Source organism: Aaosphaeria arxii (genome assembly GCF_010015735.1).
Source record: "Aaosphaeria arxii CBS 175.79 unplaced genomic scaffold BU24scaffold_4, whole genome shotgun sequence".
Lineage (NCBI taxonomy): Eukaryota > Fungi > Ascomycota > Dothideomycetes > Pleosporales > Aaosphaeria > Aaosphaeria arxii.
The window spans coordinates 2,150,654-2,173,767 of record NW_022983477.1 but is presented as its reverse complement, the minus strand read 5'-3'; the positions used below and the strand labels follow the sequence as shown (position 1 = coordinate 2,173,767).

The following is a 23,114-nucleotide window of genomic DNA, read 5'->3' as shown; positions in this document are numbered from 1 at the left end:
TGCATTATCAGAAGAGGGAAGCACCCTCGAATAACGAATACAACTCGAGTACCTACGGTGCGCCAACTGTTGCTGTAGGCAGTACCAGTCGATTCAGCAGTCTTGAAAATTATGAAGTGCCATGTCAACGGCTGCAGTCTGGGTGATTGGTAAAGATTACACCAAGAAGTGTCAAATGGCGATGCGGGTATTTGCCCAGATTGGCGTAGCTGTCGAACCTTAAAAATGGGCAAATACCCGCATCTCCAAACAATATATGCGCTTATTAATCTTATTCATTAGTGCAGCTAGAATAGTCTTTGACTATCTATAAAAGCCTTCTATGCAATCTAAAGACAATCTTTACTCCAGGAATATAGTCCAGATTTGTCTAGCAGGAGCAACCCTAAACTGCTCTTGGCAGACGACTTGACACTTAACCTACAAGGCCTAGCGCATGCTGTCTAAGTAATGTAAATTACACAAGCACTCGGCCATGCCTTATCACTGCTCCCCGGATCAAACGATTATCATTCGATTTCACCAATCATAAGCAACGTGCAACCATCATATTCTCAGCGTCCCTGAGCGTATAATTCCCGCATTGATTTTAGCGCATCCTACGTCATGGATGGTGTTTCTCAATGTAGTTTCCACCAACGTTCTCATTGTACCCCAGTAGGAACGTCTTTTCCTGGATTCTGTTTACCGATTGGGTGCTTGTGACTCTGCGGGCACCATCGCAATAATAATAAGTCTGCACGGCAGCCGTAAAACCAGAAAGGGAAGCTTCATTGTAAGGAATATCTATATACTGTGCCTATGAGACCATTTGAATTCATCTTGTAACGCTAAGTACCCTTCCCACTCTCATCCTAAGTGTCGTCAAAATTACTGGAGGGACTCGACGACAAGAGCAGAAGCACCACCTCCGCCGTTGCAGATTCCGGCAACGCCGATCTTGCCCTTCTGTTCCCTTAATACACCGAGAAGCGTGGTTGTTATTCTTGCGCCTGATGCGCCCAATGGATGACCAAGAGCGACAGCACCACCGTGAAGGTTGACCTTATCCTCGGTAATATTAAGCAGCTTCATGTTAGCTAAAGACACGACACTAAAGGCCTCGTTGATCTCATATGCGTCAACAGAGCTCTGATCAACCTTGGCGTGCTTGAGCGCCTTTGGGATGGCGAGTGCAGGAGCAGTGGTAAACTTAGAGGGGGTCTGTGCGGCATCTCCCCAGCCAAGAATCTTTCCGATGGGCTTGAGGCTATGCTTCTGCACTGCAGCTTCAGACGCAAGGACAAGGGCGGCAGCACCGTCTGATAGGGGACAGGCATTGGCAGCGGTGACGGTCCCAGTACCTGGAATGAAAACGGGCTTTAGGGTGCGGATCTTGGACTCGTTGAACTGAACGATGATTAGTGAACAATCATTTTGAATTACGAAACCAACGGATTACTGAACATACATTCTTAGGCTCGTCGTCCTTCTCAACCTTGATGGCGGGTTTGCCACGGCCGCCCGACACCTCGATGGGAGTAATTTCCGCACTGAAGAGACTACCTTCTGTTGCGGCAATTGCCTTCTTGTATGAACGGATACAGTAGTCGTCCTGGGCCTGACGGTCGAAGCCATGGTCATTGGCGCACAACTCAGCCTGAATACCCATGTGTTCCTTCTTGTATGCGTCTGTCACACCGTCCTCCAAGACAGCGTCAATCAAGGGGGTGTCACCGAATTTGACCCCAGTCCTGAGGTTGGGGAGGTAGTGTGGGGCAGTGGACATGCTTTCAGATCCACTGGCAACAACAATGTCGGCATTGCCAGTGATGATGGTTTGGGCACCGAGGATAATGGCCTTGATTGAGGAGGCACAGACCTTGTTCACGGTAGTCGCGACAGTGGACTCCTCGAGGCCGGCGCCGAGGGCAACCTGACGTGCAGGGTTCTGACCGAGACTTCAGATTTGATTAGACGCTGAGGGAGTGAGGATATTGGTAGGTTTTCGTACTTCGCAGAAAGGACATTGCCCAAGAAGAGCTCCTCAACGTCTTCGGGCTTGACACTGGCACGCTCAACGGCGGCTATAAAGAGTTGTCAATTGATACCACAAATGAATCCCTTAGACTGACCTTTGACAGCATGAGAACCGAGCTGGATGGCGCTCAGGCTCGAGAGAGAGCTGTGACGGGGTGAGTATTTTGTTTGCTCACCCTTTTGATATGGAGGGGAAGATCGAACTTACCCTAGAAACATACCCATCGGAGTACGGGCAGCCGAGATAATATAGACGGGAGGAAGGGAGGACATGGTAGAGGGCTCTGCGGTATTTTCTATAGGAAAGAAAAGGTACTGGTGAAGATGAATAATTGTAGCAAACTCCTTGAAGTCAGGTCAGAGCTGAAAAGCGTAGAGCCAGGCAGTCAAAGGAATTTATGGGGTTTCTTTCTGTTATCCCCGACACCCACTAGGTAGCAATCTAGGGCTTTGAGAAGGTCATAAAGCCGGACTTAGTCTTCACCGCTAGAAGCTACGCGCTTCTATTTGTTCAGCGCAGTTGTTGGTGAATCGAAGTCTTGGCGATTTACATGAATGCTTCTCAAGAGCTTTGAAAACAATTCAAGCCTCTAAAAGAAAAAAGGACAAATAGCAAAAACCGTGTTGTTGAAACGTCATTGATAAAGCATTAGATCCCATCTGATATGGCCGCAACGGTCTTTGTAAACCATCCCGTATCCCTCTGCATCGATTTGGTGATTGTAGAGTTCACCATTGCGGCCGTGGCACAAAGAAACCTACCAAAATTGCGAGCACATTATGGCGCGCTCATCAAACGCAGCAACAGTCATGCAGTCGCGACTCACTAACACACGAGCGTTGACGGAGCCCAAACCCCGACTCGCATTAATAACACACATGATACAGTCAGGCCACTGAGGGGTTTCCTGGTCAGCCCGTCACCAACCGACGATGCTTGCGACGTCCCACTTCGGTGTGCCCTTGGCCTGAACGGCATCAACTCTTCCACGCATCATTTCACGAATACTCAGCATAATACTGTCGAGGCAAGAAATATCGTAGATTACCAGACATCCTCATCCACTAACTGCTTAGTCTATATCCATGGCTGAATCTTCCTCTAAACCTTTAGAATCGCCGACTTAGAGATCTAGGAAGTACCCAAGTACGTTTGGATCCTGTCAGTCCCATGGTAGATAGCTCACAACCTGATACAATGTATTCTCTTCAATACGGTAAACCTTTTGACACAAACTTTTATCCCCTTTGCCGACTATTTCACAAAACCAAAGCACCGCCTTTTGTCTCGCGCCGAACAGTCTGGACAAACGTTGGTCACAATTTCTCCCATGGCGTAGCCTTATTCTGTTCAAACCAAATTTTCTCTTCGTCGCTCCGGAACGGTGGCGGAAACAATCCATTAATCTTCCATAATCTCCTCTCTGTTTCGTTGACATGAAATTCCCAGTGGTATCCCTTAGGCTCTAGGTGCTTCCTAATGATTGCGTCCAATCTATCTGCCACTCTTCTGTACATCGTGTCGCTGTCTGGCAAGCGGATGGCAATGTGGTCCATTGTAATTCGAACGAACGGTTCCTCTTTGCTGGGCAGTCTACCTCCAACCCATGTGGTGTTTCCAGACATCTTGATGTAGTTGATAACAACGTAGAAAGCAGGGAGACCGGCCTCGGTGTAGTATGTAGTAACATCGGCTGAGAGAGCCGCCTTACTCTCGTCATCCTCAAAAATGCCATCAGGGTGATAAATATTCCAGAGGGGCATCGTGTTATTGCAATGCGACGCTGACTGAGTTGGCGATAATGATCAGATTCGTTACCAAATTGATGGTACAGAGTATCAACCCACATTGCAAATGGCGCTCTTATACATTAGCCCCGACGCGGCTTGTAGAATGAAATGTTTAATAAACGCAACATACTATTATTAATACATAATGAAGATGCTAAAATAAATACTGACTACAATTGCCAATCATTGATTAGTCTTACCCTATTAACCTCAGAGAGTATCAGCCGCATAGATATGATTACTCATCCTTATGAGCTAAAAATTGATTTGGAACTGATTACTATCCAACAAGATCGACAACAGCGAGAAAGAGAAAACACAACAAGAGCGAGAATCTCAATGCTTGGAATTATCGCAAGACTTTAGCTGCAAACACCTGCCTTGGACACCAATTGAATAGTCAGCACCCAGTTGCAGGAGCCCACTGCGACAGCGGGGTCATGGCGACGCAATGGCCTCAACAGGCAACGTGGCCATCTGCTATACATGAGCATGCCTCACGCCTCAGCACGTATCTTGAAGCTTCGCTGACCTGTATCGAACGCACCAACAACCAACCTGTACCTGCAGACCTCGTAAATACCATCATTCATGGCACGGTGACATCTATCCTGAAAGTGCAACACATTCCTTACCTCAGCGCGATAAGCGACGCCCTGAGAATCCTTCAAGCAGAAGCAAAAGCGACAGCAAACGAGAACGCACAGACATTCAGCAACATCAAAAATGAACTTACAAACAGTACAGAAGCCGCTCGACAGTTCACTATAGCTACGCACCAGAACACGAATATAGGCGAGGAACCAAGGGCAGCCGCAAAAGAAGCAGCAGAGACAGGCAAAACAGTCCTGGAAATAACTAGGGAGATCCAGACCAAAGGGATGCAGAATCAGGCAAATGAACCAATGACCTATGTGCAACCAGAGGCCAGACACTAGTAGGGCATATAATACACAGAGTCCCAAAGACCCATCTGCACAAGCACAACGTGAGGTCATTGTGAATATTAGAGACCATTCACCGTACAGAGTCTGCAGGCCATGAATAAACCTGAAATCCATGTAGAGCGAGCTATCGAGCAAAGCAGAAGCGAAAACGCTACAAACATCAAGCTTGCCTCATCCGACCAGTTAAAAAGCGGTGACCTAAGCATGAAGACACCAACAGCAAAGAGGTAGAAGCACTGCATCAACTCGCAGACGACTGGGTCCACCGCATCGGCGCACAGGCAACGGTACGGATCCCGACGTACGGTGTGATCGTACACAGAATTCGCACCAGCACGCTCGACATGGACAAGCTTGAGAAAAAGAGAGTGCAGATCCTACAAGATAACAAACCATTCATCCCGCAGGCCGGGATCAAACACATTGGATGGCTGACCAGGAATGCACCCACTAAAGCTGCAATATCCATCACAATCGAGTTCACCAAGGCCGAGGACGCCAACGAGATCATAGACGAGGGCATCGTCTGGCAGGGCGAAGTCTTCCAGTGCGAACGATACGAGAAACAGTGCTGACTGACGCAGTGCTACAGGTGCCAAAAATACGGCCACATGGGAACACAGTGCAAGGCAGCAACATCATGTGGCTATTGTGCGCAAGAACACGACACTAGGAATTGCCCATCGAAATCGGGACAGGACACGACGAAGAAATGCGCGCTCTGCCGAGGAGAGCACGAAGCGCGGAATCGCCAGTGCCCGGCGAGAAAGGCCGAAGCCGCTAAGATGAAGAGTAGTCCATTGGCAACAGATATAGAGTTTGTAGAGTTGCAGCCGAATGCGTTCTGCTACAAAGAAGACGAAGTTCATGAAAGGAAACAGGCGCGAGATAAACTGTCTATGCTGCTAACTCCGTGGAAATAGCCTAGCTCGAAATGGACCGAAACGTAACACAAAACCAACGGGAGCTACGCAAAGCGTAATGGGAGCTGCGCAAATCGCGGCTGCCACTGAGCTAGATTCAATCAACCAATCCTGCGGCTCCTTCATTATAGGTATAGCATAGGATCTGTAAATTCTGTTGACCGGACGAAATTCGTCCTTGATCGGCTCTGCGGAAACAAACGGACGTAACGCATTATAATATCGGAGCGAGGGAGCGTTTGACCCTATACCCGGCTAGGTTTGACTAGTTCTTCGGTTTAACGTATCATGCCCATTGTTTAGACGGAGACACCTGTGCCCCGTATGGAATATGTCAAAGAGTTTTGGAAGCACGTATAATTAGCCTCCTTGGCCCTTTCAATATACGAAGCGTTGCATAGTTTGACTCTCATTTGTGAAGATACATGCCCGTAGCACTGGCGAGGTTGTAATATGGAGCCATTCAAGAAGAAATTCTCACCAGAGAACATTCCTGATCTATCGCAGAAAGTTATTATCGTAACAGGGTAAGTTCTGTCAACTGCATTCAAAACCTACCATAACCGTAAGACTGCAGGGGCGCAACTGGAATCGGCAAGGAAACAGTAACCCAACTTCTTCGACGTAATGCTCGGGTATATATTGCATCCAGGTCACAGAAAAAGTTTCAGGAACTGCTGGAAGAATTATCAGACCTCGATGATATCCAATCTTCTCTGAAGTTTCTAGAACTCAACTTGTCAGATATGAAGAGCTGTATCCGCGCGGCAAAGCAATTCAAGGAGATGGAGACGAGACTTGACGTAGTGGTCGCTAACGCCGCGCTTTCTGTGATGGTAGGATAACAATGGAAAAGGGGCTCCTTTTCTGTCGTTGACAGGACAGTTGCTGACACCCCAAAGCCTGAGACTCTCACAACGGATGGAATAGAGATCCAGTTTGGTGTAGGTAACCAGACCATTACATGTATGACTCAAGGCTAACTTGATGACAGACCAATGTGAGCGTTGAAAGCGTCCTGACCTCCTTTAGGGAAACTAATCAGAACCTTAGCATCTTGGACACTTTGCCTTCATTTACAACCTGCTTGTAAGTGCTTGACGGTCAATCTTGCTCGGTATATAGTTACGTTTTCATTCATAACAACAATTGTAGGATCTCATTAAACAAACGTCCAAGCAATTTAGCGACGCCAGAATTGTTGTGGTCGCATCTCACGCTCACGCGATGTATAAGCCCGTACCAGGAATGATCATTGACTTTGATAGCTTGGGAGTAGAAGGGTTGTCAAGCATTCGGACAACTGCAGATGTACAAGCAAGCTTGCAAAGGTGTGCGCCAGTCAATTCGAGAGTACTGCACCGCGTGTGGCTGAGGAATTCAGTCCTAATTATACGTTTAGGTATGCGCGCTCAAAGCTCGCAAACATCCTTTTCGCCCGAGCTCTTCACAGACGCCTCCAGGAAACAGGCCACAGCAACGTATTCGTCAACTGCCTTAACCCAGGTCATTACCACTCACTTCCCACTCTATTCAGCTGCTGACCTTTGAAAACTCAGGTACAATAGGAACATCTGCCGGCACTGACTCTGCCGCCCTTCCGCCTTGGATAGCCATTCTCTCCTCGCTAGCCGTGCGAGTAACCAGTATTCCAGTCCAAGACGGTGCCCGCACGATACTCCTCCTCGCAACCGACCAGGAGATCGCGACGCGCAAGTTAAGTGGTAGGTACTTCGACGTCGGTCCACTGTCGGGAAAATTCTGGTACGAATATAGCTGGGACGCGACAGAGGCCAAAATCTCCGATGCCGCTAGGAATGAAGAGCTGATGGAGATGTTGTGGAAATGGAGCATGGATATGATGGAGCTAGTAATGTGAAACTGTGTGTTGCTCCAGCCAAAGCGGATGCGAGCTTTCTTTGCGTTAGCAGCTTTTGATGTCATCTGTGTCGATAGTATCAGAGTTCACCAATTTGGAAGCAGCACTAAATGGCAGCAACATCCACGCACTCAAAGCTAAGTTAGTCGAACAATGGTCAAAAGGTTCACAAGTAGCTCACCGACAGTCCTTGCATACTGCATTAATTACTGGTGTGCAAATGTGTTGCTAAAGATGTTATAAGTAATGTTCTTCAAAGAAGCTAGGTATAAGTCAATATTGTAGACGAATAATAAGTACCTATCTATAGAATATATTCTATTTATGTACTTAAAGCTTCTTAGCAGGTTTATAGATTAATCTATAGGATTTGTAATTACACTAAATCTACAGATTTAACTTACTCTCTGTAGACCGGCTAGGCAAGTATGGTTACTCCCGTTATTGCTATTTGTCCTGTTGGCAACTTGCAACGTAAATTATGTTCCTTAAACAGCTGACATAGTAAGCACGCTAGCTGTAAACAGTAACTGCTTCAATTCCAAGTACTACTTTCTGTGCACAAATCTTTGTATTGCACCAGAAGTAGAGCTGATAGTGACGTCTAAGTGGCTGGAGTAGGATTAGAAGCCTAGAAACTCTCAAATAAGACGTATTAGGGCTGCACGAGCAGCAGGATGACACTGCTTTCGGAAAGTCCTTTCTGCTTCGCAAATGTGGACCTGCTGGAAGGAACGCGCTAGGGCAACAATGTAGAGGTAATTTTGGAATAGGAACAGTGCGTTACATAGAGCAGAAGCTATAGTACCTGTGATGTATCACAAATAGGTTGACATTGATGCATATCTGAGATAGCAAGCCAGCCAAGTCAAAGTACCCATTGGACTTTTCGGCACGGCGGGTTTTTCGTTACCCAGGGACGGACGTTAGCAAGAACAGGGGACATTGGTAGGGAAAGCTGAAGTCCAGAATACCGCGGCGGATTGGGAAGGCTTCAAAGTTCTCCTGGGCCTGTGTAAGGATGTTGCAATTGAAAATATGTCTAACTAATTACTACAATATATAACGTCCCCCACTGTGTGACGAGACAATTAAGAGGTACTTTGACTTTCGGCAGCCAGAAAGCTCATGCGCGCATTGAATGTTGTTATAATTTTACGAAAACGATTTGTTTGACCTAATCCTGCATGTCTATAATCCACTTTGCCCAAGAATTACGTTCGCATCGTGGATTCCGCGACTAATTTGTGAGGCGCCTTGTGTCGTAGCATAACAGGCTTCCCTTTCCCCAATGCCAACCTTAAGCCTTAATTGCTCCAACTCTTTGTAGATTAGCCTTATCCTACCCTTACCACCTCCAATATCGAGAAGTCGATCAGCCCTATGCGCGCTGCGGGGCGCGATCTCATGCAGCGCCGCCCCGTCGATTGGTACTTCCGGCTGAAGCGAACCGCTGGTTCGGACTAATGTGCAAAGATACGTATGTCTTATCTTATACATCTGTGTATTTTCACCGTAGGATGTGTGGCTGTGCGGATTGCGTCAGTTTTCGTATCGTTTAATCCGGGATTGGGGGTGCATGTGTAATTTACATTACTTAGACAGCATACGCTAGGCCTTGTAGGTCGAGTGTCAAGTCGTCTGCCAAGAGCTATTCAGGGCCTCTCCAGCCGGATAAATCTGGACTACATTCCTGAACTATAAAAGATCTTTAGATTGCCCTAAAGGCTTTTATAGATAGTTGAAGATCATTTTAGCTGCACCGATGAACATGATTAACAGAGGCGTATATTGTCATATGGCTTTAGAATAGGTGAAGTCGTACAGGTAGATGACGAAAAGATTGACAGCATGGTGATGGATCATGTAATTTTCTATCTTTCAACTGGCCGTAGAAGCAGACGTACTCGATAAGCACCTTGAAACTGAAGTTACCCTAATTCCGCCAAATTAGAGGACCCAGTTTGGCTATTTGTCGAATCCTTTTCGGCACGCCGGGTTTTTCGTTACGCAGGGACAGACGTTACTCTTAAGAAGATAATGTTGCTCAGTAACAATAGACGTTAGATACTAAATCCCATGAGAGCTAGCATTTCTTCGTGGCGATCGCATATTACAGATATTATGTGGGGCGTAATTGTTGTTTGGCTTTGTGTTTGCACTGTCAAGTAGACGATGTATTAAAAGCTTCAAAATGAAACCACAATTCAATTACTGAGTAATGTTCAGCCCCATAAATATAAAATTTAACTACTTCTTATGTATGTACAAAAGGCCTAGCCTATAACACCCGTCCCAAATGTATATATTCTAACCTTTAAACTCTAAAGAGCCCGAAAAGTGGTTAGATATATGCTTCGTGATGTGTGAGAGCCGGCCGAATCCAAGGGCCAGTCCAAGAAAGGGCTCGATTTTCTGAGCTCCATAAGAATATCTGTGTAGGAATTCTGGAAAAATGGACTCGAGAAAGAAAACAAGCAGTATCCGGGATAAGAGTTTTATGGTCGGTGTTCCGGGTGCTTGAGAACTATAGTCGAAGTGAAGACAAGACACGAAAAATAAGACGCGGCAACAACCCCTACTGCACTCCACCGGTCAAGTACGACGAGTGATTTAAGAGCAGGGCTGACCGGGCCAGCGGCAGTGGCGCCTGCTAAGGTCAAGAGCGGCACCCTCGATGGCCTCACGCTCAATGACCTCACGCTTCTCCTTGGAGCAAGGCTGTCCTGGCCAGCGGCAGTGGGGTTCGGGGTCGGCCCAGCGCTTGATCTTGCTGCAGACGGAGTCGCCAAAGGTGCATGCCGCAGCAAATGCCTCGGCGCTTGGAGAAGCCTCAGCGAGAGCCTTAGCAATTGCCTCGGCGAAGGCATCAGCAGAGCGGCGGGCCTTGTAGCAAGTGTGAGAGGAGAACAAGCAGTGACGGGCCTCGACGGAGTTGTCAGCATCAGCATTGGGGTTGGCATCGGCGAGAGCCTCTGCAGCGGCGAGAGCCGCGCGCTTGAGACGGTCGCAGGGCTGGCCGGGCATGCCGCAAGAGCGAGCATCAAGCTCGTGGAGGTCGGGTTGGGCAGCGGCGAAAGCCTCAGCCTCGCGTTTGGCGACGGAGCATGATTGGCCTACGAAAAGGCAGGTTGGGTTTGGTTCTGGGATAGCCTCCCTCTTCTTGGAGCAAGGCTGTCCTGGCCAGCGGCAATGTGGTTCGGGATCCGCAGAGCGAGAGCATGGCTGGCCTGGCCAGCGGCAGTGAGGCTCTGGCTCAGCAGCACGCTTGTCCTTGGAGCATGGCTGACCAGGCCATCTGCAGTGCGGGTCGGCAACGGCTGCGCCATAGGCAGTGGCCGTGAGAATTGCGGTTGCGATAACTGCGGTGATCTTCATCGTGATTGATATTGCGAGCGGTAGTGAGTGAGGGTTGAGAGATCGTCGACTTTTGTGAAAAGATTGACTGTGTCGATGCTGGGATCCAATATTGCTGGAGTGCAAGGTATTTATGTACCTGGAGAAGATATACAGAGACAAAGGACTCCCGAAGAGACAATTTCCTGGTCATGATGCTGTCGTAAATCAATAGAGGACAATAATCACGGCCCAGAATAGCTTGACCTGCGGCATTGACTCGCCACACAAGTGGAGTCATCAAATTTATCGAACCATTCGGTGTAAATTGAGATACAATAAGGCCAACAAAGGTGCAATAAGACCACTATCTGTGGTCACCTGGAATATCTCTTGGTGCAGCGACTGCTCTTTCGGTCACGATCCTTGACCCCCGACCGCATAGTGATGTTGTTTTCGAATAGGGACAGTTGCCTGGAAAAAGAGAATATACAAAGAACGAGATAATGTTTCTCAATAGGACAAGGATGGTGCGTGGACGCCGATCAACAGGTGACGCATGGTGAAGCTGGTTGATTACCCGATTAGGGTCTGAATAGAAGGAGAACAAAGTCACAACAGTGACCTAGAATAACCACGACCAGAACCCAAGTATCGACCCAAACACCTAGATTCACGACTGAAAGGTAATGTACAGATGGCTTGAAGGCTTCTGGATCGTTCTTCCCCACATCGTTCCCTGGCGCAGGCAATGGTTTCGATGTGCCAAGCAAGAAAGATTGCCTCCACCGAGTCTCCTCGGTGTACTACGCACACCTGAGAGGCACACGAATCTTTTGTACAGCTGTGCCAGATAGGACCCATAGATCTGCTCAATAACTGCAGAGGAGCGCTCAAAGACGAGGACGATGTTGCCAGTCGATGGTCTCGCAAGATGTTTCTGTGGTCTCGAACATAGCCTTTCACTTGTGCCCTACGAAAGGTTAAGGGTCAATTAGTTGACGGCAGAGAGAGATTTAATATCTACTGTAGTCAGTACACGGTACACGGTCACGGTGTATCTGGAAAAGTGTTCTCCGGTTGATTAGTGCTCCCTTCAGGCACGACAGGGTTGGACGACGTCGTCTGAGACTCTGAATGTGTCTATCGATAAGAGTCGCGCTCTCACGTGGGCGCGCTAAAACTTTACTGCGGTGAGATCATGACCTCTTTCTCGCGACAAGGTATGCAGCAAACATGCGATTGCGAGCGCCTTTTGGGGCTGCCTTTACAGTTCGCATAGCGAACAATCGGATACGTAGCTCTTTACCTCTATCATGCACCGCTTTCGCATCCAGCAAACGGCTACACACTTTCCAGACCCCTCATGCCACAAATTCCGAGAAACCATACTATGTGACAACACCAATCTTTTATGTCAATGCTGGTGAGCAATCCTGAGCGCAAATGAAGTACTGCTTTGGGAATTAAATTTGGTACCAGCTCCTCATGTCGGCCACTTGTATACCATGGTCCTCGCGGACATCCTTAAACGGTGGCAGCAATTGAAGGGCCAAGAGGCTATCCTTTGTACCGGAACAGACGAACATGGACTCAAGGTACGTTGCATGGTGACCCATAACAGCCTTCTGTTGACCGTTAGTAGGTTCAAAAAGCTTCGGAAAAGGCCCGCATCGAACCCAAACTCTTCTGCGATAAAGGCGCTACTATTTTCAAAGTACGGAATCTGCCACCATTCGAAGCATCTGCTTACGTCTCTGAAGGAATTGGCACAGAAAGCAGAAATATCAAATGATCATTTCGTGAGGACAACAGATAAGGAACACCAGGATGCCGTCCAATATGCATGGGTATGCTCAATCGCACCGGGAACCGAGGCTAGACGATTGATTGACCTTGCGTAGTTTCTCCTGAAGGAAAAAGGCTATATCTATACTTCGAAGCATGAAGGGTGGTATTCCGTTACGGACGAAGCATTCTATCCTGAGGCTGCAGTAAAACCTTACCTGGAGCCGTCGACAGGTAGGGTCATTACGGTAGGTGGATCATGCCTCCATAGCCACAACGAAGGTCATTGAACAACCACAGGTTTCAATAGAGACAGGAAGTGAGGTGGAGTGGTCCTCTGAGGAAAATTACCACTTCCGTCTGTCGGCATTTCGCGAAGACCTCCTCAAATTCTACAAAGAGAACCCAACGTGGATAGTTCCTGCGCATCGTATGCAGGAAGTCATCCAGTCTGTCGAGTCGGGACTTCCCGACCTTTCTATCTCTCGACCTTATAGTCGCCTTACTTGGGGTATCCGCGTCCCTGATGATGAAACTCAGACCATGTATGTCTGGCTTGATGCCCTCATGAATTATGTTACAAAGGCCGGATACCCCTGGCAACCGGGACAGGAAAGTGCAGGCGGGTGGCCAGCAGACTGCCACGTGATTGGCAAAGATATCGTACGCTTCCATTGTGTGTACTGGCCCGCCTTTCTCATGGCACTTGGCCTACCTCTGCCTAAACAGATCCTTACGCATGCACATTGGACGCTGGGCGGCTCGAAGATGTCCAAGTCCACTGGCAGAGTGGTAGATCCGTTTCATGCTCTCGATCGATTCTCCCCCGACGTTATGCGATTTTATTTGGCACACGAAGGCGGGCTCGCAGATGACGGGGACTACGATAATAGCCGAATAGTTGGTCTATATAAGAAATTTCTGAGCGGCTCGTTGGGCAACCTAACATCGAGGGTCACACGTGGTAAGAGCTGGAGCGTCCGTGGTGCGGTCGAGCGGATTGGACATGAAGAGGTGGCTTATTGGGAAGAGGGCCCTGGTTCACGATTCTATAATCGCTCGCTACGTGGTGTAGCATCGAAAGTAGAATCCGCATTCGAAGCACACGACCCTCGAAAGGCATTATTTGAAATAGCTGATTTTATACGTGGGGTAGGCTTCACCCTTCATCAAACTTCTACTTTTGACAGCCGTACTAATCTTCTGTAGGCGAATAGCTTTTTACAAGACTCCAGTCCCTGGAGCAAATGCCTTGATTACGGACCCGGTGAACCCGGCGAAGATGTGGACAGGATTATCTACCTTGCTGCTGAAGCCCTGCGACTCGCAGGTATCCTGTTACAACCGTACATGCCTAACAAATCCAAGACCTTGCTAGACCAGATCGGTGTTCAAGAGTCGCGTCGTACACTTGCATTTTGTAGGCCTGGAGCAGACCTAGACTACGGCGTACCTATGGTGGAGCTGGGCAAGGGCCATAAGAACGTGCTGTTTCCGCCGCTAGCGAGCGATGAGTAGTACAAGTACTCGTAAGAGGTGTGTAGAAACGATAGAATCGCGCGAACCTGTGTGTAACACGACGATTATGTACTATTCTTTATGTAACATAGAATGTAAAACGAATCTACTCCGTCAGTACTCAGAACATGCAAAATACCTCCAAGTCTACTGTGCCGCCACTTGTAATGTGCTTTTGAAAGTGTGAATTGACAAGATGCATCGTCTTAAGAGGGAAGAACTAGCGTCGTCCGCGTTAGGAAGGCGTAGCCTAATCCTACCTTTGCCTAGTCCTGTATTTTCGGAAACGGAACACTCACACTGAATCACACCAAACCCACTGTTTTCAATACAGCGCCTGCTGTACCATGACTGCTTTATTTTATATCCTAGATTGCTGAATCCTATATCCAGAAACACTTTATCTCATCTCCCTCGGTAGGCTGCGTTTCAAGCTGCTATGGCCGACTGGGAGCAGCTTGCGAAGCTGCGGCGTGAGTACCCAAAGCCAAAAGTGAAATTCGGTTTGGCGGAGGTCACGAGGAGGTTGAAAAAGAAACCTTACGACCCGTATCTACTCGTGAGAAGGCATAATCCCCATATTTACACTATGTTACTGATCACGGACTCAGGCATGGCGTGCTGATATGCTGTTGCGCCTGGGAGATGCAGCTGAGTGTCGCAAAATATTACTTTCTTTATACGAACGGCAAACGCCCTTAACGGACACCAGACTGCTTTCTTATGTGTACGAAATTCAGGTTGATTTATCACGTTCGTTTCCTTCCAATCAATACCTCCCGCACACGGCTGGCGAAGGCGTCATTCGGGCCTGGAAAAACGCTGCTAGTCGAAATCCGCTCCTGAAAAAAGTACGGCTTGACTTATGGTCCGACTTTTTCAAATGTGCAGTGAAGGAAGGGTGCTGGTCTGACGTTCAATTGGTATGACTTTGGTAGTCATCGAGACAGTCCTTAGCTGATTGAAATCTTAGTCCATCACTCAAGTAAGAGGTGACAGCAACCTGTCTAAAAAGCAACTCGCCTTTACAGAGATTCTCGCCTATCAATTATCCATGGAAAATGCCATGGAGACGGCCAGACGCGTGAATGGCCCTCCTGACCCTCAAAATAATCTACGCCGTGAGCTTGCGTATCGTAGGTTGCTCGCCGCATACCGAAACGCGGGATCGGAGGTGCGTAGATGAGTTCATCTGTAGAGCCGCATACTAACATTGGAGGGCAGAAGGAACCCGTTCAAATACAGAATATCAGAGATCTTCGATTCATGGCCGAGATCTTCTATCGACAGGGAAGGCTTGCGGAACTTTTGGATCTCTGGAACTTTCCACCGCCTGCTCTGAAAACCTTGCACGACAATAATGAAAATGACCTCGACCTACTGATTGCACAATTGCTTGGAAAACAGTTGTACTGGAAGCCCTTGGCGGATTTCTGCCTAACAAAACTCAATGAGCAATTGATAAGGCTATCTGAGAAGGACGGGGATAGGATGGCGCCACGAGTCTATGATCAGAGCTGGAAGTTTTGGCGATGTATCGTAGTAGCACTGGACAATATGTCTCGCCAAGATATGCTAGAGTATGTTCCACCATAACCATATGATTTGAAAATGTTATTGACAATTCTAGATACGTCGAAAAAATCCAATACACCTTCCAAGGATCTTATGGACCAGGACTGGTACCGAAAGAACGAATCGCTTTGTTAACGCATGTAACAATGGTAGCGAGAGTAGCGAGAACCGGCGGCTTTGCTCTTGACGCTTGTCGTAATTACTGGGTCAGATACATGTGTACATACTCGTGTTACAACGACCTACATCGCTCTGTCGAGTCGTTGGAAAGACATGATCAGGTCGAATTTCACCATATGATAACTAGTCTCGCAAGGGGTCTGGTTCCAGATACAGAGGCTGATGACAAGGTTCGTGGACACTTCTTTTCGCTGCGTACATTCGCTCACCGTCAGTTAGAGAACACGAGCTTGGCTCCAAGCAGAAGTAAACGTCTTAAAGTTTGATTATCTGCTTACATTGGCCTTGGCTGCAGAACCCCAGAGCGAACTCTGTGAAGGCTTCATAAGCAGCGCATTGCGGCTGTACCAGATTGCGGCTCGATTGAAATCTGAATTGCTCGGTGATATCGGTACACTGGCAATAACGGCAATGCTGAGCCTATACCATATCTATGTCGTTGCTAATGAACTCCCTGGCAAATTGGGTGGGAATACCCGTCTCCTGTTGCAGGCTGCAGCATTGTCACTTCATATGACCGCAGGGGAAGCAGGGGACAAGAATCGACCATTGGTTCTACTCTCATCACGCGTACATCTCACAGCAGGACTGACTACGATCGCATTTCAGCAATGGGATCGGGTCCCCATCAAGCAAATGCTCCTAGATACGACATCATACCTCCTTTTGACGCGAATCTCGCATATCCATCCTTTCGACACGATGAAGCCGAAAAGGGTTTTACCAGACGAACGACTTATTGACAGCATCCGAGCCATCGAAACTATGGAGAAGAAGGTCGACGAACTGCTCTTCACGCGTATGAAGGACTTCCAGTACGATCAGGCTTTCGAGCTATTGGACGCGAAGCACAGACTTCGATCGAGCATAACGAAGCATTTCTGCATACTTGAGCGAAGGAGCATTGCTCGTTTGACGGGAAAGGCACTTGACGAGAGCATGGAGCTCGACTGCAAAGGTAAGATCTAGACGGAGCCACCCATGTGAGACATGTATGCTTATGCTTTGCCAGCTTTCCGAAACATCAAGGACAGCCGCGATCTAGGTGCGCTGCCGGGCTTTGAGCGACATGGCGTCCCTGTACACTGGTTGGCGATGCCCAACACTTCACCAAATGACTACTCGACCCTTATGAACTTGGAGCTCATCCACACAGAACAAGAATTGACATACAGAATTCTGAACAAGGAGCCTATTCCGAACATCCTGCAACAGGAACAAACCAATCTGGAACTAGTAGACCAGTCGGACCCTTATGGCAGTGACAGCAGTGACTCGGTCCGAACGGATGAATCCAAGAGGGCGATGCAATACGACATCGACTATGCATGGGAACTGATCGCATCCTCCGTACGCATGATCTACAAAGAGGCGTATAAAACGAAAATGATAGTTGAAAAACTTCAAATACTGTCCGATGAGATAATAACGTCAAACGGAACGCTCGAGATGATGCAATGGAACATGGAGCAAGCGCAGAAGGACGACCCGGTCAACGCGCACATCGGCCTCCACGAGAAGATCATCCTGTACTGGTACAGCCGCCTGGAGCAGTACCAGGTCATCCTCAAGTTCTGTGACTTCGTCCAGGAGAGCATCAAGAAGCAAGTCCATCTCAAGGCCAAGGTCCAGGACTCCTACTTCCAGATGTTGCGTGGGGCTGCCAAGAAGGGCACGGAGATAATCCAGGAGACAGCCAGAGGCTGGATCGCGTACCTGAGACGGGGCGGACGTGCCGCTATCAAGGCGCAGATCCGCTGGGGTCCTTGGAGCGATGAGTTGAGGAAGATCATCCCGGACGACGATGTCCACTTCTACGCTGGCGAGTACGTCGACTCGTACATCGATTCGCTGGAGGGGATTCTGAAGGTCAAGGTCGGGAAGAAATGAATGCATATCGTAAGCCATTCGGCGGTTCTTGGGAAATGGATTCTGACACTCGCTTTGGGCAAGTTTTAGAAGGGTTGGCCGGCAGTAGGGCTGTAGTCATTTCTAGAAATCGAATTGAAAGTCAGTGGGTGGTGAAACGCGAGCATACATGATCAATGTGCAATCACAGCATAGGGCTACTGAATGATCGGTTTTCGCTCGTCAATTCCTCGATTGAATAGAAAGTTGATTGTCGCCTCTGGGAGTTCCTTGTAGTAAAAGTGACAACAGAGCAAGTGGCTAGAAGACCTAATATCAACGTACCCCTCATGTCATGAAAAGGAGTAGACCAATCATTCGCTCAGAAAGCTTTCGCATTAAGAAAAGGAAGAAAAGGAACACTTTCCATGATCGCCCCGACCAAAATGAAATTGCCCATTGTGGATATCTTAAGCTACAGAGAAAAAATAATTATGAAGGAAAAAAAGAGGGAAAAACCAAGTCCAGAGCACTAAGCCCACCGAGCAGAAGTGAAAAGAGAGGAGAAGTGGAAAGAAATAGAGAGAGTGTGTGTGTTTATAGGTGTTCTCGTTACTCAGGTAGAATCATGCCCAGAAAATATGCGAATCGCATATATCACAAAGGTCCAGAGAGCAGTGAGCGGTATAGACAGTTGGCGTCTTCACTTCTTCTGGCTCTGCCCATTGTTCTGGTGACCACCACCCAGGTTCTTGATGAAGTCCTTGCCCTTGGCAGCGAGACCCTTCACATCCTCAGCAGCGTTGGAGCCCCTCCTGGCCTCATCGCTCTTCCGCCTGTTCCTCTCGCGGTTGGCGCGGGCCTCCTCGGCGGATGGGGCAGCAATGTTGGCGGCACCGCCGCGGCCATAGTGGTGTGGGCCCTCGGGGTCGCGGTGGATGGGCGCATCGACGTCCTGGCTTGCGCGGGCAATCTCAGGGCGATGGGGGTCGTTGCGCGCAATGTTACCAGTGCCCCCGCGGCCTGTGGTGTAGTGCTCGGCCTTGAGGGTTGGTGTGACGAGGTCCGCGGGCTGCGTATGTGTAGTGGGGTCGTCGCGACCGATGTTGCCTGCGGGCGAAGGTGTTAGTTAGATTGTAGCAAAAAGTTGGAAGTGGTTTTTTTCCTTTCCGAACAGGCTTAAAGAGACATGAAGGAAGAGGATTCGGAAAGAACATGGAAAGAACATGATCTATGAGGTGGTTGGAAGGCGGTTGGATTCACTTACCAGCTCCTCCGCGGCCATATGAGGCAATGCGCTGAGCGTCTCCGGCGGTGCGGTCGGACATGACCATGGTGGATAGGAAGGAATAACAGTTTTTCGACGAGGTTGTTATTATTGTTGTTGTTGAATTTCTTTTAGAGGGGAAGGAAACTGGCGAGGAAATAGTAGTTCGAGTAGTGTGTTGTTGGCTTCCAGAGGTGGGGAAGTGGATCGATCTTGTTTAGGCGGTTTGGCGGGATTAGTAGAGAGAAAAGCTTTGTTCGAGAAGGTCCCGGAAATGGATGGTGTGATTTGCGCAAGGACTGAACAGTACTCCGTATTGGTAGGTACCTAAGGTAGAGGTCGAGGTCGAGGTAGTATCGTAGGTATGCCGGTTGGATTGAGTTGGATCAAATCTTTGATTTAATAGAAATAGAGCCAGACAGTCAGACAGTCAGACGTAGACAATGAGGAAGGCGCGTGAGGGTTTTGCAAAGATCTGATGGTTATGACGCGACCGACTCAGAGGGGAAGGACGAACTCTTTTATAGTAGATATATTAATTACCTTTAGTTGGTGATTGACGAAGCAGAGTGACGGGCATCGACCTCTTCAGCGTTCGCCAAAATTCCCACCACTACAATGTACTACGCCCTCTCCATCTTCGTCTTTTTTCTTTTGGTGGGCTAGACCGCGACAATACGACTGCAAGCCTTCTGTCGGTGAGCTTTGCTCGGGTCAAACAGACCAGATTAGTCGATTGCAGCCACGGAGGAATCAATGTTTTCTGAAGGTCAGCGTGACCGATGTCACTTTGCTCTATTCGCACAAGGACAATCACCCGGTATGGCGTTTGAGTTCGCGCCCAGGCATGGCACTGGTACTATGGTTCCTTCATGGGCCCAGCAGCAAAGCGCCGACGGCCACGTGCAACAACATGATTTTGCTGTGCCGTCTTCTTGTTATGCCCATGCCCGGCGGCGGCGGCAGTGGACCTCGGGTTCGCGATTGATTGATTCATCGATTGATTCATCGATGACTGATTGAGTAGATTCTGTCTTTCATTGACCAGAGTAGGAAAACCAATTCGGTGCTGCCTGACGCAAAGAATCGCTTCGCTAATTGCGGGAGCCTACGCACGCTAATTCGCGCAATCAATCATCCAATTCTTTGCGGAATCATCAATCAGGCACATCTGGGGTACGCGCAATCCAGAGGACACAAGACGCGCATGCTGCTGATGACGACTAAACAAGGCATCATTGTTGGACTCGATTGGGTGTTGTGCAAGGGCATTGAATGGGGAGGAAAGGGCGAGGGGCGTCATTGTGTCGAACGTCTAAGAGCTGAGGGCGAGGGCGAGGGCAAAGACCGGGGCGACGGTAATCGGGGGTTGGAGAGGAAATGGTTTCCTCTTTAAGGACTTCTTTTTGATCTACCCACTCTATCTATCTATCTATCTATCTATCTACTGCAGTATCTGATCTACATGGGACAGATGGGAATGTTGCTTTTTCCATCCTCTGCAGGTCCACAAGTCTGCGCTGATAACGGAGATGACAGCGCGATATGACCAGCAACAGACAGTGAGACATTACTCGCTGTGCTGCGTCTTTGCATGCAACATACGGTCATACCTCAGGCACCCATGCATCAATTTAATCTTTAGAAACTCATTCGTTGGAGGGAATTCCCCCGCGCCCCGCCGAGATCTTACAAACTTGACTGGGCAATGTATGGGTATTAACCAGAACGACATGGTACGAGGTAACTCAAAGGCAGGGCAAAAAGACAAGGCCCAGGGGATCGGCGGGGAGCATTTGCATCTCACGCTCACGCGATTATCATAGATCCAAGCAATGTAGGCGAACGAACCATCTTTCATGAGTCTTTCAACGACATTCCATTCATCGTGTCCATGTCTATCTATCGTTACTGTCATCCCCTGCTGCCCTGCTTTGGGAAGAAAACACGAGCATTATCAATCATGACTCCCAACCAACAAGTCATCCAATAATCCTACTAGTACATACACGATGAACCCAGTCATCCGCAGCAATGCTGCCCGGGATTGCATCGCCTGCCTCGGCACCCCTTGTCGTCGTTGTTGCTGTTCTTCTGTCGTTTGTTGTTGCCTGATGATCATGGTAACAACTGAGCCAACTCCGAACAGCCCCAAAGACAGGATGACAAGACAGAAGAGAAAAACAGTCAAAGGCCAGAATACTCGACAGCCTCTGAATCCAAAACGCCCATCTAAATGATAACAAAAAGACATGCAGAAATACAATAAAGAGATAATCAAAAATAAAAAAAAATAAAAAACATGTTCCTGTACAATCCTCCATCAATCGATTCGGAAAGTGAAATTACCAAATCGAGGTCCCATTCAACGCCGCCGTAGATGCTTTACTCCCAATACCATTACATACAAAAACCAAAAAGAAGAAGAGCAAATGTCGAACGCCAGTCGGAAAGGGTAATCGAAGACTATGCAGTCTCAAGGTGGAGATGTAGTCGTTGAAGGAGATATGATTCGAATGTGTAGGAGAGAGGAAGGCGGTTCATATATGCTCGAGTCGTAAAAGCAATAAGAATATGTCCGTACACGCGAGATTGCAACGGGTTCGTTCCGAATTGTCTTTGTATGTGGTGTTGCTCTCTCGAATGCAAAACGATGGCGGCCGCTCGTTCTTGTTCCGGAAATGGGAGAAGAAGAGAGGACGCTATCGGTTTGAACATCCCGGATCGAGTGTCGAGGATCCATTGGATGATACACATCTAAAGATATGGTTAGAGAAACACCGAGGAGGATTGTGAGAGAAAAGAAATCCAAACGTACAATAGTGGTAGATATCAAGGAATGACATCTATCCTCCGTCCCGTGGCTGGGCTTCGTCGCCCGCCATGGCTAGCAGCCTGCTTGTGGACGATGATGAGGTTGATGACAACATCGATGATGTGAGTCTTTTGTTTGGTGCTCCTCCGTCTCGAGGCTGGGGGTCGTTGCCGTAGGTTTGGGGCTCGAGGATTTCAAGTCTCATGATGGAAAGGGTGGTGGTGCAGATAGTTATATCGTTCAGGTGAATATTGGTTGCTATGGCCTGAGGCAGAGTATACGAGCAGTGGCTGAAGTGTGTAATGCAGTCAATCAATTATGTGGATGGCAAAGGAGGCTGATTGCGAGGTTGAAGGTAGGTTGAATTGATGTCTTAAACTATTGTGATGGTGCTATGGGTAGAATATATGTACAGTTCGGAGGCCTACCAGCACTACCGGGGTCCCGTAAAGCCACAGCCATTATGACTGGAGAATGCCTCATTGAACCTGTTACCAGCTTCAGGAACATGCCATCATAGTTGCCTGAGTTGCCTGTTCATGGCGTATGACACAGAATGGTAGGCAACTCGAGACTACAAGCTTCACCAGCGGTGTCGAAAGAGGAAACAGGGGCCAGCACCGCCCTAGAGGGATGCTAGAGGGATGGGCGAATGAGGAGGAAGGGCTATTGAGGCTCATCCTGGAGTAGGACAGGCAATTGCAGGCTGCCAAACGATCTAATGGCCTTCCAGAAGAACGAAGAACCCCAATCTGCTGGGGTGTAATCGAACTTCGAGTCACCGGCGTTGGGGCTTGAGATGGTTCAATGATGGGTTTTGTGGCTGAGGCCCACCGGCCCAGGCAGAAAACCAGGCGGAAGACTTGAGGCACCCACCAGTTTGCGAGTGAGTAGTTGACCGGTAGCGGATGAGGTCAGGACTCGAGTAGGAGTAGTAGTCATAATGGTTGTTGTAGTGGACGAGTACATGGTTCGTTGCCTATTTTCCCGAGGATTCCCAGCTCTTGGTTACGAGATAGGTTTAGCTGGCATTTGCGCGGCTGTGCAAGGCTTCCTCGCTCGGTGGCTCGAAAAAATCATAAGGGAGCGGAAGGTCCTCCGTTTTCTGCTTTCCAGCTCTCTACCGGTATGACTCTGAACAACGAATAATAATGACAGGATGTTGTCTGTCTCTTTTGGACCAAGAAAGAAGAAGAAACACAGCCCGTGCTTGTCGTTGCGATAAGGA

General features: G+C 48.4%; 11 protein-coding genes across 11 annotated transcripts; 6 read left to right on the top strand and 5 right to left on the bottom strand.

Annotated features, from left to right (window-relative positions):
• Positions 1 to 762: 762 nt before the first annotated feature.
• BU24DRAFT_422318 (thiolase) lies at positions 763 to 2,371 on the bottom strand. Its single transcript, XM_033527960.1, has 5 exons — positions 2,228 to 2,371; positions 2,115 to 2,164; positions 1,994 to 2,066; positions 1,451 to 1,940; positions 763 to 1,389 (listed from the first exon to the last, which is right to left on the bottom strand). The coding sequence occupies exons 1-5, from the start codon at positions 2,290 to 2,292 to the stop codon at positions 871 to 873; spliced, it is 1,197 nt and encodes a 398-aa protein (XP_033384340.1). The 5' UTR covers positions 2,293 to 2,371; the 3' UTR covers positions 763 to 870.
• Positions 2,372 to 3,045: 674 nt separating this feature from the next.
• Positions 3,046 to 3,906, bottom strand: BU24DRAFT_422317 (uncharacterized protein). The gene has a single exon (XM_033527959.1). The coding sequence runs from the start codon at positions 3,781 to 3,783 to the stop codon at positions 3,337 to 3,339; it is 447 nt and encodes a 148-aa protein (XP_033384339.1). The 5' UTR covers positions 3,784 to 3,906; the 3' UTR covers positions 3,046 to 3,336.
• A 344-nt stretch (positions 3,907 to 4,250) lies between these two features.
• On the top strand, positions 4,251 to 4,748 carry BU24DRAFT_409159 (uncharacterized protein; the record flags this gene model as incomplete). The annotated part of the gene is made up of 1 exon (XM_033525899.1): positions 4,251 to 4,748. The coding sequence occupies one exon, from the start codon at positions 4,251 to 4,253 to the stop codon at positions 4,746 to 4,748; it is 498 nt and encodes a 165-aa protein (XP_033384338.1).
• Positions 4,703 to 5,582, top strand: BU24DRAFT_422316 (uncharacterized protein). The gene has a single exon (XM_033527958.1). The coding sequence runs from the start codon at positions 5,102 to 5,104 to the stop codon at positions 5,330 to 5,332; it is 231 nt and encodes a 76-aa protein (XP_033384337.1). The 5' UTR covers positions 4,703 to 5,101; the 3' UTR covers positions 5,333 to 5,582.
• On the top strand, positions 5,148 to 5,822 carry BU24DRAFT_422315 (uncharacterized protein). Its single transcript, XM_033527957.1, has one exon. It carries the CDS (start codon positions 5,369 to 5,371, stop codon positions 5,678 to 5,680), a length of 312 nt encoding a protein of 103 aa, XP_033384336.1. The 5' UTR covers positions 5,148 to 5,368; the 3' UTR covers positions 5,681 to 5,822.
• BU24DRAFT_441412 (putative carbonyl reductase) lies at positions 5,681 to 7,715 on the top strand. The gene is made up of 8 exons (XM_033530442.1): positions 5,681 to 6,207; positions 6,258 to 6,516; positions 6,583 to 6,624; positions 6,675 to 6,680; positions 6,734 to 6,769; positions 6,836 to 7,011; positions 7,083 to 7,186; positions 7,240 to 7,715. Exons 1-8 carry the CDS (start codon positions 6,134 to 6,136, stop codon positions 7,557 to 7,559), a joined length of 1,017 nt encoding a protein of 338 aa, XP_033384335.1. The 5' UTR covers positions 5,681 to 6,133; the 3' UTR covers positions 7,560 to 7,715.
• A 2,044-nt stretch (positions 7,716 to 9,759) lies between these two features.
• Positions 9,760 to 11,222, bottom strand: BU24DRAFT_189829 (uncharacterized protein). Its single transcript, XM_033521699.1, has one exon. The coding sequence runs from the start codon at positions 10,935 to 10,937 to the stop codon at positions 10,173 to 10,175; it is 765 nt and encodes a 254-aa protein (XP_033384334.1). The 5' UTR covers positions 10,938 to 11,222; the 3' UTR covers positions 9,760 to 10,172.
• A 1,181-nt stretch (positions 11,223 to 12,403) lies between these two features.
• BU24DRAFT_346749 (uncharacterized protein) lies at positions 12,404 to 14,201 on the top strand (the record flags this gene model as incomplete). Its single annotated transcript, XM_033523499.1, has 6 exons — positions 12,404 to 12,493; positions 12,541 to 12,612; positions 12,659 to 12,745; positions 12,800 to 12,931; positions 12,984 to 13,835; positions 13,893 to 14,201. 6 exons carry the CDS (start codon positions 12,404 to 12,406, stop codon positions 14,199 to 14,201), a joined length of 1,542 nt encoding a protein of 513 aa, XP_033384333.1.
• Positions 14,202 to 14,512: 311 nt separating this feature from the next.
• BU24DRAFT_422309 (uncharacterized protein) lies at positions 14,513 to 18,035 on the top strand. Its single transcript, XM_033527956.1, has 7 exons — positions 14,513 to 14,760; positions 14,813 to 15,124; positions 15,175 to 15,375; positions 15,426 to 15,781; positions 15,832 to 16,126; positions 16,176 to 16,914; positions 16,969 to 18,035. Exons 1-7 carry the CDS (start codon positions 14,641 to 14,643, stop codon positions 17,844 to 17,846), a joined length of 2,901 nt encoding a protein of 966 aa, XP_033384332.1. The 5' UTR covers positions 14,513 to 14,640; the 3' UTR covers positions 17,847 to 18,035.
• A 472-nt stretch (positions 18,036 to 18,507) lies between these two features.
• BU24DRAFT_462202 (uncharacterized protein) lies at positions 18,508 to 19,138 on the bottom strand (the record flags this gene model as incomplete). The annotated part of the gene is made up of 2 exons (XM_033531973.1): positions 18,508 to 18,914; positions 19,072 to 19,138. 2 exons carry the CDS (start codon positions 19,136 to 19,138, stop codon positions 18,508 to 18,510), a joined length of 474 nt encoding a protein of 157 aa, XP_033384331.1.
• Positions 19,139 to 20,975: 1,837 nt separating this feature from the next.
• Positions 20,976 to 21,520, bottom strand: BU24DRAFT_189638 (uncharacterized protein). The gene has a single exon (XM_033521698.1). It carries the CDS (start codon positions 21,393 to 21,395, stop codon positions 21,054 to 21,056), a length of 342 nt encoding a protein of 113 aa, XP_033384330.1. The 5' UTR covers positions 21,396 to 21,520; the 3' UTR covers positions 20,976 to 21,053.
• Positions 21,521 to 23,114: the final 1,594 nt, after the last annotated feature.